This window comes from Simochromis diagramma, unplaced genomic scaffold (assembly GCF_900408965.1).
Source record: "Simochromis diagramma unplaced genomic scaffold, fSimDia1.1 OVJJ01000061.1, whole genome shotgun sequence".
NCBI lineage: Eukaryota > Metazoa > Chordata > Actinopteri > Cichliformes > Cichlidae > Simochromis > Simochromis diagramma.
Genome location: NW_024386945.1, coordinates 719,710 through 736,791, shown reverse-complemented (window position 1 = coordinate 736,791; position 17,082 = coordinate 719,710). Strand labels below are relative to the sequence as shown.

Here is a 17,082-nt window from a genome sequence, read left to right as displayed (position 1 = left end):
GCTCGGTGTGAGGTCTCGCAGCAAGCTATCAAATACAGCGCATTTCTTGGTTTTTGAAAAAAAAAAAAAACGCTATGCGTCGCCAGGTGTTTCATCGGATTTGAGGTGTTACCTCCTTTGACAGTGTCACAGTATCAGCTTAAAGCACTTGTTGCGGGCTGCTGAGTTTGCATCTTTTGCTGTGAAGTACAGCCAGACTTTTGACCGCTTCGCCTTGGGCATTTTTAATCTGTAGCTCTGCATAAAAGAACGTACGTACCTGGCCCCGCCTACTATCCTCGGAAACGTAAAATGATTGGCTAGAAGTGTATCACAGCTCAGGGAAAAAAAGCACCGAAATGTGCGCTGCTTTTCGGTCTGGTTACTACCGTTTATGTCAGAACCGGTGCCATCATGGCACCGGACACCGGTACCCATCCCTAATTACAAATGTTGTATTGTTCGATACATATGCGTACCGAACCGAAAGCACTGTATCGAGCGGTTCAATATCGATACGAATATCGTTGCACCCCTAATATTTACATGTGAAAATGGAATACGTGGGTGGATTTTAAAATAAATTGTTGAGGGTGGGAAGGTAATATGTGGCAAAAGCACCTGTGTTAGTGCAGACAAACCAGTAGCTTTACCCAGACTTCCTGTTTTCTCTCAAATAAAAGAATCTATGTTTGACCAAAATGATTTAATTCTAATATTTTGGTTTCTGGAGCATTATTAGCAGAATGGGCGCAGAGACACACGTTTAAAACTTGAAGATATATATTTGCTTTTCATTGGGACTTTAAGCCACAAAAAACAGTGTGAAAACAGCCAATTGACATTTTACTGTGCCTAATCTTGCATACTGTTTCTTGACTGGAATCAGTAACTTCCTCAGGCCTCTTCTGTTTGAGTCTTGGTAATAAGCTCATTACACCAAATGTCAAATGGCTCCTAAAGGCTTTGCTTCTAACAGGTTTTTCTGGTTGGATGATAATGAAAACATCTAAATTGTGTTTTATGTTACAACATCTGTTTTTTTTTTTGCATTGTAATGTTATATGTGGGAAATTACTGCACTGGACTGCAGTGGTAGTTTTGGTGTCTGCTGGGTACTAAGCATATACTGGGACCTTTGAATGTTTTTTTTCATGTTTACATGATTTATTCATCATTTGCTTCGCAGGCAGAGAATTCAGCTCTCGTGCTGGCCAATGAGAGTCAGAGAGAAGCTTACGAGAGATGCTTGGATGAGGTGAGTCCACGATGAAAGTTATAAAATCTGCAAAGTCACTCACGAAACGTAAACTCATGTAAATGCTTTCTCACGCTATCAGGTTGCCAACCATGTGGTCCAAGCTCTGCTAAATCAAAAGGTAACTTAAAGTTAAATATCTATATTTAGGTTTGATTTATCTTGGATTATAGACTCAGCGCCATCCATCGTGTCTCACTGCTCTGTGTCTGTGAACAGGATCTGAGGGAGGAGTGCATCAAGCTGAAGATGTTGGTGTTTGACCTGGAGAGACAGAACCGAGCGCTGTGTGAGCTTTTTCAGCAGAAACTACCCAACCACCCCACCGCTCACTACCAGGTAACAAACTCAGTTTCTTCTCTCTTTAGACAAAAAAATACTGAATACGTAACTAGAAATAACCGAGTTTATGAGATCTCTGTAGCTGCACTTTATTTCTGCTGCAGGCTGCACAAAGCTTAGCCGGCAGGCTGTGAGTGCACTGATGGTTCTGTTTCTGCTGGTGTGCATATTGCAAATTAAATGAGCTAGAGGCACGAGTCTGTGTGCAGAGCCATCTCTGCAGTCCACCAGTATGAAAGCATCAGATAAACATAAAATAGAGGACTGAGTCTTTGTGCCGGACCATCTCTAAAGTCGCCTTTACAGCCGCAGGATTTCTAGGCGGCAAAGATTGTTGCATCAGTTGGAAAACAAAAGACATTTTTACCAAAGACTGTAACAGAAACCCTCCATTGTGTTTCTATAATTCCTGTGTTACGTATTTGTTACGACACGCAGTATTAAAATGCGTCACTGTTCCTAATTTTCTGTCATGTATACATTTCATATATACTGTTTATACATGAAAATTATGAGGTCATTGTATCTACAAGTAATTCCCTGTTTCGGACATTTTTTTTCTCTCCTCTTTTCTGTATGATGTCGGTGAGAAATACTATTCCTGATATGGTCATCTCGGGCACAGGGCTCTGGCTAAACATCCACCTATTGTTCAAACTTGTGTTTGAGAATGTTGGCTTAAACGGAGAGGAGATAAAATGGCTCGTTTCAGAGAGCAGGTGCACCAAAGGCTCAGTATGAGATAAATGAAGATTATCTTGAAGTGTAAGAGTCCAATAATAATAGTATAGACCTGGAAAACATTAAAGGTCCACCTTAAAAGAAGATTGCAGTGAAGCAAATGTCCCTCGTGTAACCATAGAAAAGGTTATGGTTCTGTGTTCGTGTCACTATTGATGGTGTGTGAAGTAAAATCACAAAGCAAACACCTGAATCTAGGACCCAAGTGGCTATCAGCTGGACTGGATTTTATCCAGTACGTTTTTATGAGTTTACCAGTTGTGGAGATTTAATGTCTGCTTTCTTTTGAATATAATGGAACTAAATGGCACTTTGCTGATTAGCAAAGCACAAAAAAATATATTTATTTATCCTAAGTCCCGAACTCTTCCACAGCATGCATTGTTAATTTCTCTTTGATATTTGGGCTGATTGGGACGGGATGAATGTAAAAACAAAGACTTACCAGATTTTTTTAACCTAATTTTTATTTCTAAGAAAGATGAGAGCCACATATGAGGATATTCGTTTAAAATTTTGATGGAACAGTAGCAGTATAATGTCCTCATAAGTGGATATCAGGCCCTTGTAGAGCAAAATTGAGTATTTTAGTCTAAATAACCCAAAATGTGATGTCCACATATGTGGACGCCAGGTCCTAGGAGGTTAAAAAGCATGCACGCTTTTTGTTATGATGATCTGATTTATCAAAAAGACCTTGTTGTGAACACTTTTTTTCTTTCTATAGTTTCCATTTGCCAACCAAAACAAGCACCCATGTAGCTAATATTACAGCTCAGCTGAGGGAAATGCACTCGATACCTACATCCTGTTGCACTGTTGCTGGTGGATGAGCAGCAATGCGCTTCCTTCAGCGATAAAGTTGGCAGATGTTATTTTGATAGAAGGAAAATAGTTGCTTTAGAAAACTAGACACAATGAGTTTTGTATTGTTTAGTTTAGTTTAGCTTTTTATACGCCCGGGTCATTATTTCTGGAAAGGCACTGCTGCGGAGTATATTTTTAGTGGTCTGAACACCACTCGCTGAGTGCTTTTTAGCTCCATTATCGTCAAGAAAAGGCACACGTCTTTGCCTTTGTTCCATATTTATCCCCCACTTGCCACCCTCTCAGTGCTTCTCACATTGCAAATCCATAATAAATAAAGTTAGAATTTTTCACTCGTCATTCTAACACGTCTTGTCTTTGCCTGCACTTCCTTCTTTCCTCAGCGTGGTTCTTAAATTATATCTTTACTTTGATTTCTTTTCTCTACCAGCCTTAACAGGCAGGACTGCACACTCAGTCAGTTTGCAGTTTGTCTGCAAACTGTCACAGCGGCGCTCATTTGAACTACTTCAACTGCTTAATAATGGAATTTAATAATTGATTATATTTTATTGGGGTTTTTTTAATGCAAGGTATCCAATAATGTCTCAGTATATTTTAAGAACCTGTGTGTTAGTGCAGCGCTGAAGCTGCTGATTTTTCGTTATTTTTCCAACGCCAGTGGGCCTGTATGGAGCTCGCTCTTTTCACCTGTACTCTAAATAGTTTCTGCCGATGCCAGGACAATGTAGCTCTCAGTCGTCTGTGTATATAATAGCCTGTAGCGTATACAGTCTCATCATAATTGCCTCATGAATCTCCTGTTACAGGTTCAGGCGGGACCGCTCCCAGACTACAATGCACAGCTGCACAATGACTCGGCCAAACAGGTGGAGCCGGCACAGACTGAAGCACAAGCCAAGGTGACTGTTACAAACCATAAGAGCCTCTGAATCAGACAGAAATCCCCATCTGCGTGTGATGTTTGAACCGCTCTGACATTTGCTTTGCTTTCAACTATTGTGCTTTAAAAAAAGACTCCACTTCTAATCTCCCTCGCACTCTTTCCTGTACGCATGCACTCAAAGGTCCCGATGAATTAAGCTGTTTGGCTCTCTCCGTGAACTGTATACTGATGGTAATCTGTGTCTGTCCACAGGGAAATGGCTACCGCACACAACATGCCTCGCCGGGCCCTCGTGGCCCCGCCGCCAACATGGAGGCCCTGTCTCCCTTCTTCAAGAAGAAAGCACACATCCTGGAGGTCCTGCGCAAGATGGAGGAGACGGACCCCCTCAAGTTCCACCCATCCACGACGAGCTTGTCTTTCTGCGACTACAGCCAGGTGCTCATGTCCACAGAGGCTGTTTTGGCTTCTGCAGACCCCCTCCCGCTGCAGTGCAAATCCCACCACACACACTGCCACTGCTCCTGCTCGGACACAGACACACACCAGCATGTGAATGGTGACGGAGCAGTGAAGTGTGAGGGGGGGAACACCTGCTGTTTACACTGCAAGAGGAGCCCAGAGAGCCCTCCAAAGCCATGCAACCATGTCTGTAGTCCTTCAAAAGCCACCCAGAGCCATATAGTTCCTGCAGCTGCTATGAGTGAATGTCACAGTAAGACCAGAGCGGGAGAGTCTAAACAGAGCACCAAGAATGAAGCCAACCAGCAACCAGCGGGCGCCGCCGCCCACTCATCCATCGCAGAAGCAGCCAGTCAGAATCTGGAAGGAGAGCAGGATAACTCGGAGCTAAACGCTAGTGCCTCTGAAGAGCTCACTGGTTTCTGTGCCACCTCCCACCTGCCTAGTTCTGCACAGGAGGCCCACTGTGACTTGGATACAAGCGATGGCGTTCCCAATGGTTTGGCGCTCTCATTTGGTGATGAACCCTCAGCCGTCCCTGAGAAAGACGGCACAGATCCGGAGGCTTCCTGTGTAAGAGCCAGCGCATCCGTCAGCCCCAGTCCCTCCTGTCTCAGCGACGTTAAAGCCGCTGCCATCAACTCCCCATCCAAACTGCTCAAGTTCTTAAAGATTCCCTCGATGGGGGAGAAGTCGCAGGCTCCCACCTCTTCTGTCCGCCTGAGCCCTCAGCTCACTCGCAACTCCAGGATCCCCTGCCGCACCAATAACTACGAGGTTTACCACTCGCCTGTTCCCACACGCAGAGCGACCACCACTGAGAGGTGCAGGCAGCCCCCTCCTCCACCCGCCCGGTCCGAGTCGTACCCCGCCACACACTCGGCACCAACTTCCCCTCCACAGCCCGAAGACACCTGCTCCCCACCCGCTAAGGAAATAAGCTATAGCAGCCTGTCTGCACCTAAACCCACTGTGGGCTCAAAGATCGGCGCTCCCTCCTCCTCACCCAAAGTTTCTCAGAGGGTCCCTCATTATGAAAATGTCTGTGACATGTCCATCGGCTCTAAAGAGGAGGAACCAACCCAGGGTCAGGAGAAAAGAACCACTCTTCCATCTCAAACTAAGGCAAACGCTGGTGAGAGGAAGCTTGTTAAATCGCTACCAGAAAGCGTCCTGAATCCCGCGCCTCAGCGAAAGCAGTCGTCCTCATCGACATCAGAGTCTACATCAGATGATGAAGAGGATTCAGACAGCCCTGTGTGGGTTAATCATCACAGCCTACCGAACTCCTCTGCCCTCAGCAAAGCTCAGAGCAAAACTAACTACTCACAAACCAGAGAGAAGCAGGATGGGCACACACGGGAGGTGAACATAGCGAGCTCTGAGGTCACTCAGGGTCCGCCTGCACCTCCAACCAGGAGGAGTGACTCCTCGTCCATTCCCAAGAGGCCTACGGTTGGGGCGGCGAGATCTCAGGCCGACTCGAGTCACCACGCTTTCAAAGACAGACTGGCTGCGCTCGGCAAGCTGAGGAGCTCGGAGGATTTACAAGGCGGCCTCAGGCCCACCGATGCGGCGAATGAAGGCACCTACGGAGAAGAAAGAGGCAAGACGGCAGAGATCCACAAGGAGGAACAGAGACATTCAAAGTTCACAGACTCTTCGGACGGTAAGCCTAAAGGTAGCAGTGGTGGTTTGAAGTATCCGGGGTCATCTCAGCTCTATGAGCAGCCAGTAAAATCTTCTGGTCCCGCACTGGTTAAACAAGAACTCTGTGTGACCAAGCCAGAGGGACCGAAGAGTAAAATGGGCCTGCCGTCACCCAACACAGATGCTCCCCAGGTACTACGCAACAACATCAAGTGTCCTGGCTCCCTGAATCTGGCCTACAACGTTAAAGCCAGCATCGCTCCTCACAGTAGCAACAGCCCCAACAAAATCCCTCCAAAGTCACCGTCCAAACCTTGCCAAGGCCCGTCCGTCCACAGAGGGGGCAAGTCCGCAGAGGCCCCGCGTTACTCGTCCAAGTCAGAGGAGAGGACCAAGATCAGCGGGAAAGGGAAAAAGAATCCAATGTACGGAGACAGCCTCCCGCCTCCTCCTCCGAGACCTCCGGCATCTGAGGTGGAGAAGCCGTCGCTGCCGGTCCCCACCCTGCAATCCGCCATCGAGCAGAAGGTGATGAAGGGCATCGAGGAGAACGTGCTGAAACTTCAGGAGCAGGACAGAGGAGGGCAGGGCGGAGAGGTTAAGCAGAAGGCCTCCAACGGCATCGCGAGCTGGTTCGGCCTGAAGAAGAGCAAACTCCCCGCGCTGAGCCGCAAGACCGACGGCACTAAAGCAAAGGAGGAGAAGAAGGAGTGGAAGATAAACATTCCCTCGGTCGGCAGGGACTCTGTGAAAATGGCCTCCAGGTGTAAAGAAGGCGTGGAAGGTCTGAACATCTCGACTCTGATGGAGAAGGCTGAGGGGCTGAGGAGAGCCCTGGAGGAGGAGCGGGCCTATGTGGAGAGATCAGGCAGGGGTCACTCGTGTGAGGTGGTGATGGATCAAGCTCAGGGACAGCTGGCGGTCATGTACAGGGGAGCGCGCTCTGACAACTTCATGCAACAGCTGCTAAACAGGTGAGGACTCAAGAAAGGACATCAGAGATGTAATATTTTAAGAAAGTACACTTCTTCTTTCTTCCTGGCAGAGATGTAAGCCGCTTTTAGTACATGCAAAATCAATTATAGATGTTGGTCTCAACTCAAGAATTATTTTCTGTAGAAGCCAAGTAGCATTTGAATACTAATCGCAAGCACCAGCCTGGAGCAGCTTTTTGCATATGTATGTATATCCAGGGATTAAGATCACTGTAAACATCCTTTTAAAAAAAGAAACTGCTGAAATACGACAACTTGCACTGAGTGCTGGGAGATTTTATTTAATGTTAGTCTTTCAAAAAAAAGTTAATCAGTAATAATCTGACCAGCTCCCCTTGTCCTTTTTATTTATTAACTTTCATTAATACCACATACCTTGAATAATGAATGAAAGGTAGCCCAGTCTTCTGCCTAATAAATGATGAAATTCACGGTGCAGACAGTGCAAGTGTCCTCCTGCATGCTGATGACGGTCATTAATTAAATAAGTTTTAAAATCCATAATTAATGCAGGAAGAAAACAGGAAACTTTCCACTGAGATATATCATGAATCTTTCCCAGCGTTTTCCAGCAGTGACAGCTCTTCCTCTCCTACACCAACTATCACATGAATGCTGCTTTTTATGTAAAACGTCTTCAATGTCTAAATAAAGGAATCAAAGATGTCTTCATTATTTTTTTTTTAATCAGCCTGTGTGTGGTTTAAAAAAACAAAAAAAACAAATCCAAGCTGTGTAAACTATGTACAGCTAGAGCCCACTTCCTTGTATGTGTGCAAAGACTTGGCCAATAAAGCCGTTTCTGACTCTAAATGTAGAGTGGACGGAAAGGAGATGATCAGCGTGCCCCAGCGACGGCTGTCGTTCGACTGTAAGACGTCGAAGCCGGTGTTCGCCCAGCAGAGCGACATCATCAGTCACACCACCAGTCACGACGACATGGAGAAGGTATTTCTTTACTTATTAATCTGCAGTTCAGAGACTAACAGAGTTTAAAAGAAACCTGAGGGAGGACATTAAAAACAGAGCTCTCTTTCATCGAGTCGAATCTGTTTACACTGAACCGACTTTCAAGTCTAAACCTGGCATCTAATTTGTTAGACTTGTCTCCTGCATTGAGATTTGAAGATTTCCGCACAGTCACGGCTCTTTCTGCATCTCTGTTGTTCTTTCATGCAGGGATCAGAAAGAATCGGCAAGATCACATCGGATGAAAACCTCGCAGATTCAGTTCACTCTCAACACTTTGCAGGTAAGATAAGTCTGCCGGGAGTCTAAAAAGGTTTGCAGCCTTTGTGGAGGATCAAAATAGACTTAGGTGGAAGTCACAGGGAAGTAAGGTTAATAAGAAATTCACAGAGAGGAAGGGAAGTAGGTAAATTAAATGCAAAAAAGAAAAGTGATAACAATATAAACTATGTGTACGTTCAGATGAAAAATGAAACTATTTTGAGTATTTCTGCTACTTAATCTTTCATATATCTACCCTGATACATTTTAGAGAGAAAATATTGCACTTTTAATATAAAGTTGCTATTTACTTTGCTTGTGCGCAGTGGCCTAGCTTAGCTTCACACCAACAGGATGCAATATTAAAATGTTGCTTTTATGATAAGGAATATGGAAATAAACACTGCTACTGTGATCCTACGAGCCCTTCCTCAGATTGGAACATTTTACCAAACTTTGCTGAACACATTTCGATGTTATGCAATAATATTAGAGCTTATATAATATTAGATATTATACATTTTAAATATTATAAACATTGTCCCATCAGAGGTGAATGGGGATCCTCTACACCAGCTGAAGGATATTGAAGACTTACACAGTAGTCCAAAGACTTTCAAAATAAAAGAATTTGAACTAGTACCTTTCAACGGTCAATTAATTTTGTTTATCTTTTCGTGTCATCCGGGCTTCACATTCACAGTAAATGGATTGTGTTTGTTGCTTTCTCCTTCTCTGAGGACAGGATAGGGCAGCTGATGATTGCATTGAAAACTTGAGTATTAAAAAAAAAAGAAATATGGCGATTAGACATATCATTTTCCGATCAACTTCAATACCTCTGTGAAATAGGTATCTCTCTAAACCGCAGTAGATAATGTATTAATCCCCAATCATTTAATATCTGTACTTTTCACTGAGTACTTTTATTTTTTATAATTTAAGCATGTTTTTTGTAGATAATAATTACACACTTTTCCTTAAGGACTTTCAGTATTTTTGCGGTATTATTTGTGTAAATGATCACACATTCAGGCACTGAGAATCAGCGATGCTCCATGAGGGCGTGACTGAAACACTGAGGGGAAATAAGCTGCCTCACACCTTTGTTAGCATATCAAAGGTGAACAAACAGGGCACACCCCCGAGGGGAGCTCATTCTGAGGCTGCAGTAAAAGATCAAATAAATGAGGACGCCACCAATTTACACATTTGCTTTGTGAAGTTTTTTCTTTTTTTTTTTTTTCTTTTCTTCTAAATTCTTAAATTATGCAAGCAGTTCATTAATTCACATTTGCTGAATCTCCCTCCCCCGTGTTTTTCCTCCGCAGGCTCCGGTGCTTCCACCTACACCCTGGACAGCGGCATCGGTACGTTCCCTCTGCCCGACTGCAGTAGCGGTGTAGCTGCACGGGGCCTGTCTAAGACGAAGGGCGGAGCCGAGCACCACTCCGGCGGTGGCTCCCCAGGGAGAGCCGGACGGCGAGCTCGCACCCTGGACAGAGAGCTGACATCACAGGAGGACTGCTACGCTCCACACAAGCAGCTGATTCCCACCATTCAGTACGGGTCCGTGTTGGAGGGAAGAGGCTCAGCCGGCGTCATCCGCGAAGGTGTCAACACTCCGACCCCACTTAGACATAACAATAACAGATGGAAGAGGTCAGGTTGTTGGACAGTGTTACTTAAATGGGATCTGTTACGCCGATTCCCAGCCCTACGTTCATGTGTTTTAGGATGGTATGAGTGTAAATAAAAGCATAAAGAGGACACTAAGAAATATAGAATTATAAAGGAAACAGTATTAAAGAACTTTTATCCTCCAGAAACCACCAATATGCCTCTTAAATGTTTAGCTGGTTCATTTTGGGTCAAACCTTTTCTCTGCAAAGCCATGAAGCTCCAGTAGCATGGTTACAAAACACATGTATTCCCTTTTGTAGTAACCATTTTAGCCTAACACTTAAACAGTTTTAACCTTCCTCATGTTGGGAATTTCGACAAGTACTTGTGCTCTTAAATTCACTTCAGTAATAACCCACGGGAGAAAATCCTCGGCACAAGAAACACAAACTCATCTTTATTTGTTCCATCTGCAGACAAAGAGGCACATGGAGGGAACATGTTTTCGCCTCGCTCCAAGACTTGGACTTTCCCCAACCTGAAGACTCCAGCAGGACCTGCGGAGGTGTACCTGGCAGTGGAGGAGGAAGAGGAGGAGGCGGTATCCTTTGGATCACCATTCAGAGGGGTAGGCATACTGTGGTTTTACTGTTATTCAAATGCACCTTTTATCGTCTTCAAACGAAGTTGTGAGGACTCATTTGTGGCACAGAAAGAGCTGCTGATGTACTCAGGCATAATGGATGTATTTCATTAACTAATGGTGAGACATAACTGAAGAATGCAAAGATTTCTGAGAGCTAAGGTCATGGGGAATCACCGCCTTTACTGTATGTTTAACAGCATCCACAGAAACCAACAAAAAGTCCTTCCTGAGTCAGAAAAACTCCTGACCGATGAGCTAATTTTTCTGTTTTGGTGCGCACATAACATCTGCACAAGACTCTGGTTCTGTGTCCACAGCAACATTTTTTTATTTATTTTTTGCAGTGGAAGCATCCATGACCTCATTTTCAGAGCACTTGTTGTTGCTAGGTTACAGAACTACGGTGGCCCTGAGGGGCATAGACAACAACAAAGGAGAAAACACAACGACGTTTCACTTTACGGGAAAGGTTAGGCACGGCACTTCTGCTGTTTGGCTGATCAATCAAGAGGTTATACTGTTGGTTGGTTTGCGACGCAGAAATCTCTTCTGCCATCAAATTAATCAACGCCTTTTTTCTCGCTTCTACCTGCAGTGCTTGAGAGCAGCTGTGCACGTGTCAGGAGTTTGAAATCGTTTCCTGTTTTTACTGTGGTGAAGAAATTTCTATCTTTTGCCAGTTTTATCAGTTCCGGTGTTTGGAACACCTCTGCAGGGTTAGAAGCAACATTCAATTCAAGCAACACATGAAGAAAATGCTTTTGTTCGTAGATCATAAATAACTGGCTCGTCAGTAACGACCACGGTCCTCTACCACGACTGACTATTGGGCCTGAAAGTGCTTTGGAAATTAATTTATTTCACTAATTTCAATTTATAATTATTGTAGCAAAAAAAATTTCACATTATCAGTAATAATGTGATATATCATTAGCAGTTTTTTGTTATTTTATTTCCTGTCAGTAAACATCATTATGAGCTTTATTTTATCCATATAACTTTATTACTTTACTATCATCCCGGACAAGGCCCCAGTCACAGGCCCTTTCTAAGGAAAAATGTCACAAAGAAGTGTTGCACAAAAACCTTGTGATTGCTTTGGTTGCTAGCAGATTGCTGCGGTTACCCATCCTCATGAAAGACATCGACTTGTCTGCAAACCGTATCTAACTAATTACTGCAACGCAAACAAGAAAGGGAGACTGTTCACCTTCAAATTAAAAGCTGTACCTTACAGATTAAACCAAAGACGCCGCTTTTGCTTTGACTGAGTTTCTGGTTTGTGTCACACAGTCTCACAACCACTTAGTGAGAAATTAGAAGTGTTTGCAGACAAGTTGGCATCTTCTATACACACTACAATGACTGTGGGAATCTGCTAGCAACAAAAGCAATCATAATGAGGTTTTTGACACAATACATGACAGCCAGTAACCCCTTGTCAACCAGTGGGGGAATAGTATTTTTTTCCTAGAGACCAGAAGTTTCTCAGAGGTAACTGACCTGACAAGGTTACATTGATATACTGATATTTTTATATTGATATTATTAAGCATTATTATTGATACTAAGAGTTGATTCTGCTACCATAGTTGCTATTCTCCACAACTACTCACCACTAAACTGCAGTGACTCAATCAGACCATCCACAAACCTGAATAGGCTCCTGTGAGTCAAGGTGCAGGGCTCAGTAGCACAGTTCCACAGAGGAGCTACTGTTTACCCAAATGTTTGGAACGCACACAAAAGGTGAGGAGCAACAAGAGGAGACAACAACTCAGCAAAGTAATGACTGTTTAACTGCACCTGTATGACTAACAGTCTAATATACTGAGGATTGTTTTTTGGGGGAGGGCGTTGTGGGAAACTGATTTCTGTTTGCATTTTATAGAAATGCTGTTGCTGTTAAAATACCTGCTATAAACAGCAGTCTAACTGTCACTGTCCTGCCATTGGAATGTTTACTGTATTGTCAAGTGCATACTTGTAACATGACAACCTGAATATAGTGACAGCCTTAGTTGACGGTGTTTCAAGTCCCAGCCTGCCTTGATTTCGATCAGCAGGTGAAAGAGGAGTGACGTTAACAAGTGTAGCACCGTTCCAAAACTATTTCACTGACGGCGTAAACTGGGGAAAGATAAAAGCTGAGGACTCTGTGTCACTGACGCTGAGCTTTTTATAGAAAATTGTGCAAAAAACACTTCCTGTGGACACAAGCTCTTATCCTCCGCTGATCAAGACAACTCAAAGAAGATCAATTTTTCATCTGCAGTGAAACTCAAACTACCAATCCCAGCTTTGACTAAGAAACTGAAGAATAAGAATGCAGAGACTAGAGACTAGTCCTTAGGAAGAACAACCAGAGAAGCTTTGAAGGTTGTTATGCTTTCGTTAATGAGTGTTTAATGAGAATATTATTCTGTACTTAATGAAAAGTGCTTAGCAAGAGCATGAGAAAAAGACTTATCTGGGTCACTTACAGGCTGAAATCCTTTACAGGCAGTAAAAGAAGGGATACATTTTTAAATCTGCACTTACATCTTACATAATGTAAAAAAACACAGAGCCACATTCTCCCTTTACAAATTATTCATCAGCTGAATATTAAAAATTTACAGTTGGATGAATCCTGTAACCCACTTTTTTGGTGTCACCTGAAGGCGTTACATAAGACGACAGCACATGACCTTAAATGTTTCCCACCCTTCTGCTTCCTTTCAGAGCACGAAGGCCAGCGGCCCCTCCTCCAGCCGGGTGGTTGATCCAGGCAGCCTGCCCGTCCCCGCCCAATCGGGCATGAGCCGCCGGGGAAAGACGCGCACACCCAGCGTCCCCGAGATGAGCCGGGAGGCCGGGCTGGAGCTGCTCAGGGAGCGGCCAGAGGAAGCCCTATCCCCAAGTCGCCCTCAGGTCCTGGAGACTCCAGAGTCTCTGAGCGATTCTCTGTACGACAGTCTGTCATCCTGCGGCAGCCAAGGATGAAGCAGCCAAGGACGGGAGGAGGAGAGGGAGGAGGAGGAGGAGGAGGACGACGACGGGGAGGACGCGTCTCCTGGTCGATGGCTGCGCTGAGATGCTGCTGAGGAAAAGAAGACTGCTCCCCGTCGACATCCGCGAAGAAAAAACTGGTGACGTCTCATCAGCTGTTGTAACTGGAAAGATGGATTGATCTCCTCAGGATTTCCAATAAACGTGAAGCCAAAAGCCACCCAAATCGTATAGGTTGTTCACTTTTTCACGATCAGACTCGACTGTGGACACTTCTCTTTAAATCATGTGTACAGGACAACAAAACGCATGGCCAAGCTAATGAGCAGCACAAAAAGTTGTCACTCCCAGTTGTCGTTCGGTGACCTCTCTTTCGTTTCTCTCATCGTAGATGGAGCTTCGTCCCGTACGTCAGAAAAAATTGGCGAGGGGTTCAACAGATGGCGTACTGTACTGTATCAATCCATCCATTCTATTCTTGGCATCATTTCACCGCATAATGTATTAAAAAAAATAGAAAAAACCCCACAAAAAACATGGAGCGCCTTTAAAAAAAAAAAAGAATGTTCATGTCTGTGACTCTTAATTGCGAAACTCATGCATCACGATTTTAAATGTATAAACGATTTTATTGATCATGTTGATATTGTTTTGCGGCCAAGGAAGGTTGTCAGAGTATGTTTGTTTTGAAATCATAATACATTTAAAGGTAATATATACCAGCAATAATAACATAGATAAGAGAAATGGCTACACTATTCAATGAATATGTATTTCTATTATTTATTTATTTTAAATGTTCATCATTTGCAGTCATCTTTTTTTTGTAATCTTTCTGTGAAAACTGCAGTTTCCTCGCTTAGTAGGTTATCTTCATATTTTGTGTTGCATCATCTCTATTGCCGTTTGTTCCCTAGCAAAAATAGAGGTCCTATGTACCTACTGCCGTTTTTCAACTTTCTAATTAAAATGTTTTGATTTAGTTTTGTCTGAGTCTTTTTTTTTTTTTTTAGTAATTATATGAGGTTGTAGTAGCTCACAGACTTGGATTGAAAGTGTTATTTGCACAGTTGTGAAAAAGAGGTTTTATAGAACTCGGTGGAGTCCTGTGAAAAACGAATTACCCCCTTACTGTTTCTATAGAGGGTAACCAGCCAGGTTCTGCTAATCAAATTCACTGATCATCAGTGAGTGTGAGCACTTCTATGAAAGCAGAAGTTCAAGCAGTTTTTCTCATCTGTAGCATTCAGGTTTGTGTTGACATGTTGCCACAATCGTGCCAGAAGTGGACGTCACAGCAAACGCTCTCCAAGTGCCATATTTAGACAAAACTGCAAAAAACTGAAGAGCTGCTTCTCAGACTCTACAGGCCACAATTAACGTGTTCATTTTAAAGTTTATGACAAGACAATTAGAAAAAGACTGAACAAGTACGGCTTGTTTGCTGCCATGCCTAAAAAGAGCATGGCAGCACGCTTTAGCTTTGAAAAGCTGCATTTGAGTAAATCACAATACTTTGGAGTGGAGATGTTTGGCAATGATGCACAGAGTCATACACAGCACAGTAGCACAAACAGCTCATACTAACTGTTGCACGGTGGTAGGAGGGTGATGATTTTGGCTTGTTTTGCAGACACAGGACAGCACCTCGCGGTCATCGAGTCAGCCGTCCTCTTCTCTGTCTGACAAATAAACCGTGGCCCAAATGCAGTCATACAACAGGACAAAGAACTGAAGCAACGACTTGTGATTGACAAATTGTTCACCTTTGAGTTAGTCACATCAACCTCTTATTCACCGCATCCAGTTTCCAAACACAAAGACTGTAACGGCGAGAACATTCGTTTTAAGGCTTCAAAATCAGACCAATGAAGACTTATTTGACAGCAGGTCGGTGGGCTTTCTAAGCCTCAGATGGTCTTACTAGGAATTCCCACTCTCACTGACATCATACAGAGCCAAAAGTACAAAAAACTGTCTCAGCAGAGTGTTTACAGCAACCTGAAGCCTAACACTAAAAATCTTCCATGACATGACTCACAACAATGTTTGTAGATTTCTTTCAGTAAGTGGGTAATAATTTTGGACATTTTTGCTGACTTTCAAATGTATTTTTTTAACACTGTGAACCCCAAAAAGAAAACACTATTGATTTAAATTATACTCAAGAAAAGGCAGACATCTCAAAAACTGGGTAAGTCACACCAAAGCAATCTAGATGGATAAACAGCTAAACAGCACTACAAGGCAGAGGAAAAATATGTAAATTACATTTTTTAAATTAAACTGTCCCCTTAGGGTGAGCTATAATCTTACTGAGAATAAAGGGCCTAACATCTCTCTAACATCTTACAGGCTTGAGGACAAATGTTATAGTTCCCATCAAGGCAATGATTTATTTCTGAATATTTTATGCAAATAAAAAATTAGAATTAGATTTTTTTATTTGAAAAATGACATATTTGAATATTTGAAGCATTAATTATAAAAACATTTGAGCTTCAAAACTACTGAGCGTTTAAAAAGAGAGAATTGTTATTGTAATAAAACCTCTGGGGAGTTGACACTTTTTATTTAGCTGAAGAATTTGAGCTACATCAAGAAGAGGCCTTTAAAAACAAACAAAAAAACAACCTCTAAAATTCATAAACCACGTTAAATCAATTTTAAAATATCCAGACTGTGCAGGAAACTGTGAGGTTCAGTTTATGTGCACCTGTCAGTACATTTGTTCTGCTGTAAGCGAGCCCTCCATTATCATTATTCTCATATGCACATTTGCAAATGCATAACATGATAAAAAAAAACATAATAAATGATCAGTACCACATCATGCAAGATACAAAAGCTACAGTTTTATTATGAGTGACGAAAAGCTGTTTCTTGTGCTATTACTGAGAGATTCAGGGCACCAAAACCTTTCTGCTTCACAGATTGGCTGTAGTGCAGATGGCAGAGCAGGTCACCCACTGATTGGAAGGTTGGTGGTTTGATTCCAGTCTGCGTGCCAAACACCCTTGAACCACAAACTAACCCCAAGTTCCCCTCTGGTGTGCCCACCAGAGTGTGGATGGTAGATAGAAAGAGGTAGGCTGTATAAAGTGTTTTTTCTGAGTAGAAAAGTCCTTTTGGGAGGGGGGGGATTCAAAGCTTTGGAATAACAATTTTCAAAGCCAAATCTTACATTTTCTAAAAGCTAAACTGCTGTTTTCTATGCTTCAGTGCTTCCCCAGCATTCCCATAAACACACACACTCTGGTGGATGCATCAGGGGTAACTCGAGGTTTAATATTTTGCCCAAGAATATTTTGACACAGGGATCTGAGTAGACGGCCTGCTCTACCTCCTGAGCCACAGATGCCCCCACATCTATAACACATTAGGTACAGATTACATAGATTAGAGTACAACCACAGAGGCCTGTAATAAAGACACAATCACTTTGTCTCAG

General features: G+C 43.2%; 1 protein-coding gene across 1 annotated transcript in view; it reads left to right on the top strand.

The window, feature by feature from the left end:
• nckap5l (NCK-associated protein 5-like) overlaps positions 1 to 14,613 on the top strand; it is a 38,445-nt gene extending 23,832 nt beyond the window's left edge. Inside the window, exons 4-13 of the mRNA XM_040038175.1 lie at positions 1,169 to 1,237; positions 1,320 to 1,358; positions 1,457 to 1,576; positions 3,958 to 4,050; positions 4,287 to 7,120; positions 7,960 to 8,089; positions 8,321 to 8,393; positions 9,703 to 9,984; positions 10,471 to 10,622; positions 13,365 to 14,613. Coding sequence (XP_039894109.1) covers positions 1,169 to 1,237; positions 1,320 to 1,358; positions 1,457 to 1,576; positions 3,958 to 4,050; positions 4,287 to 7,120; positions 7,960 to 8,089; positions 8,321 to 8,393; positions 9,703 to 9,984; positions 10,471 to 10,622; positions 13,365 to 13,625 — 4,053 coding nt within the window. The 3' untranslated portion in view covers positions 13,626 to 14,613. The remainder of the gene's footprint in view (positions 1 to 1,168; positions 1,238 to 1,319; positions 1,359 to 1,456; positions 1,577 to 3,957; positions 4,051 to 4,286; positions 7,121 to 7,959; positions 8,090 to 8,320; positions 8,394 to 9,702; positions 9,985 to 10,470; positions 10,623 to 13,364) is intronic.
• Positions 14,614 to 17,082: the final 2,469 nt, after the last annotated feature.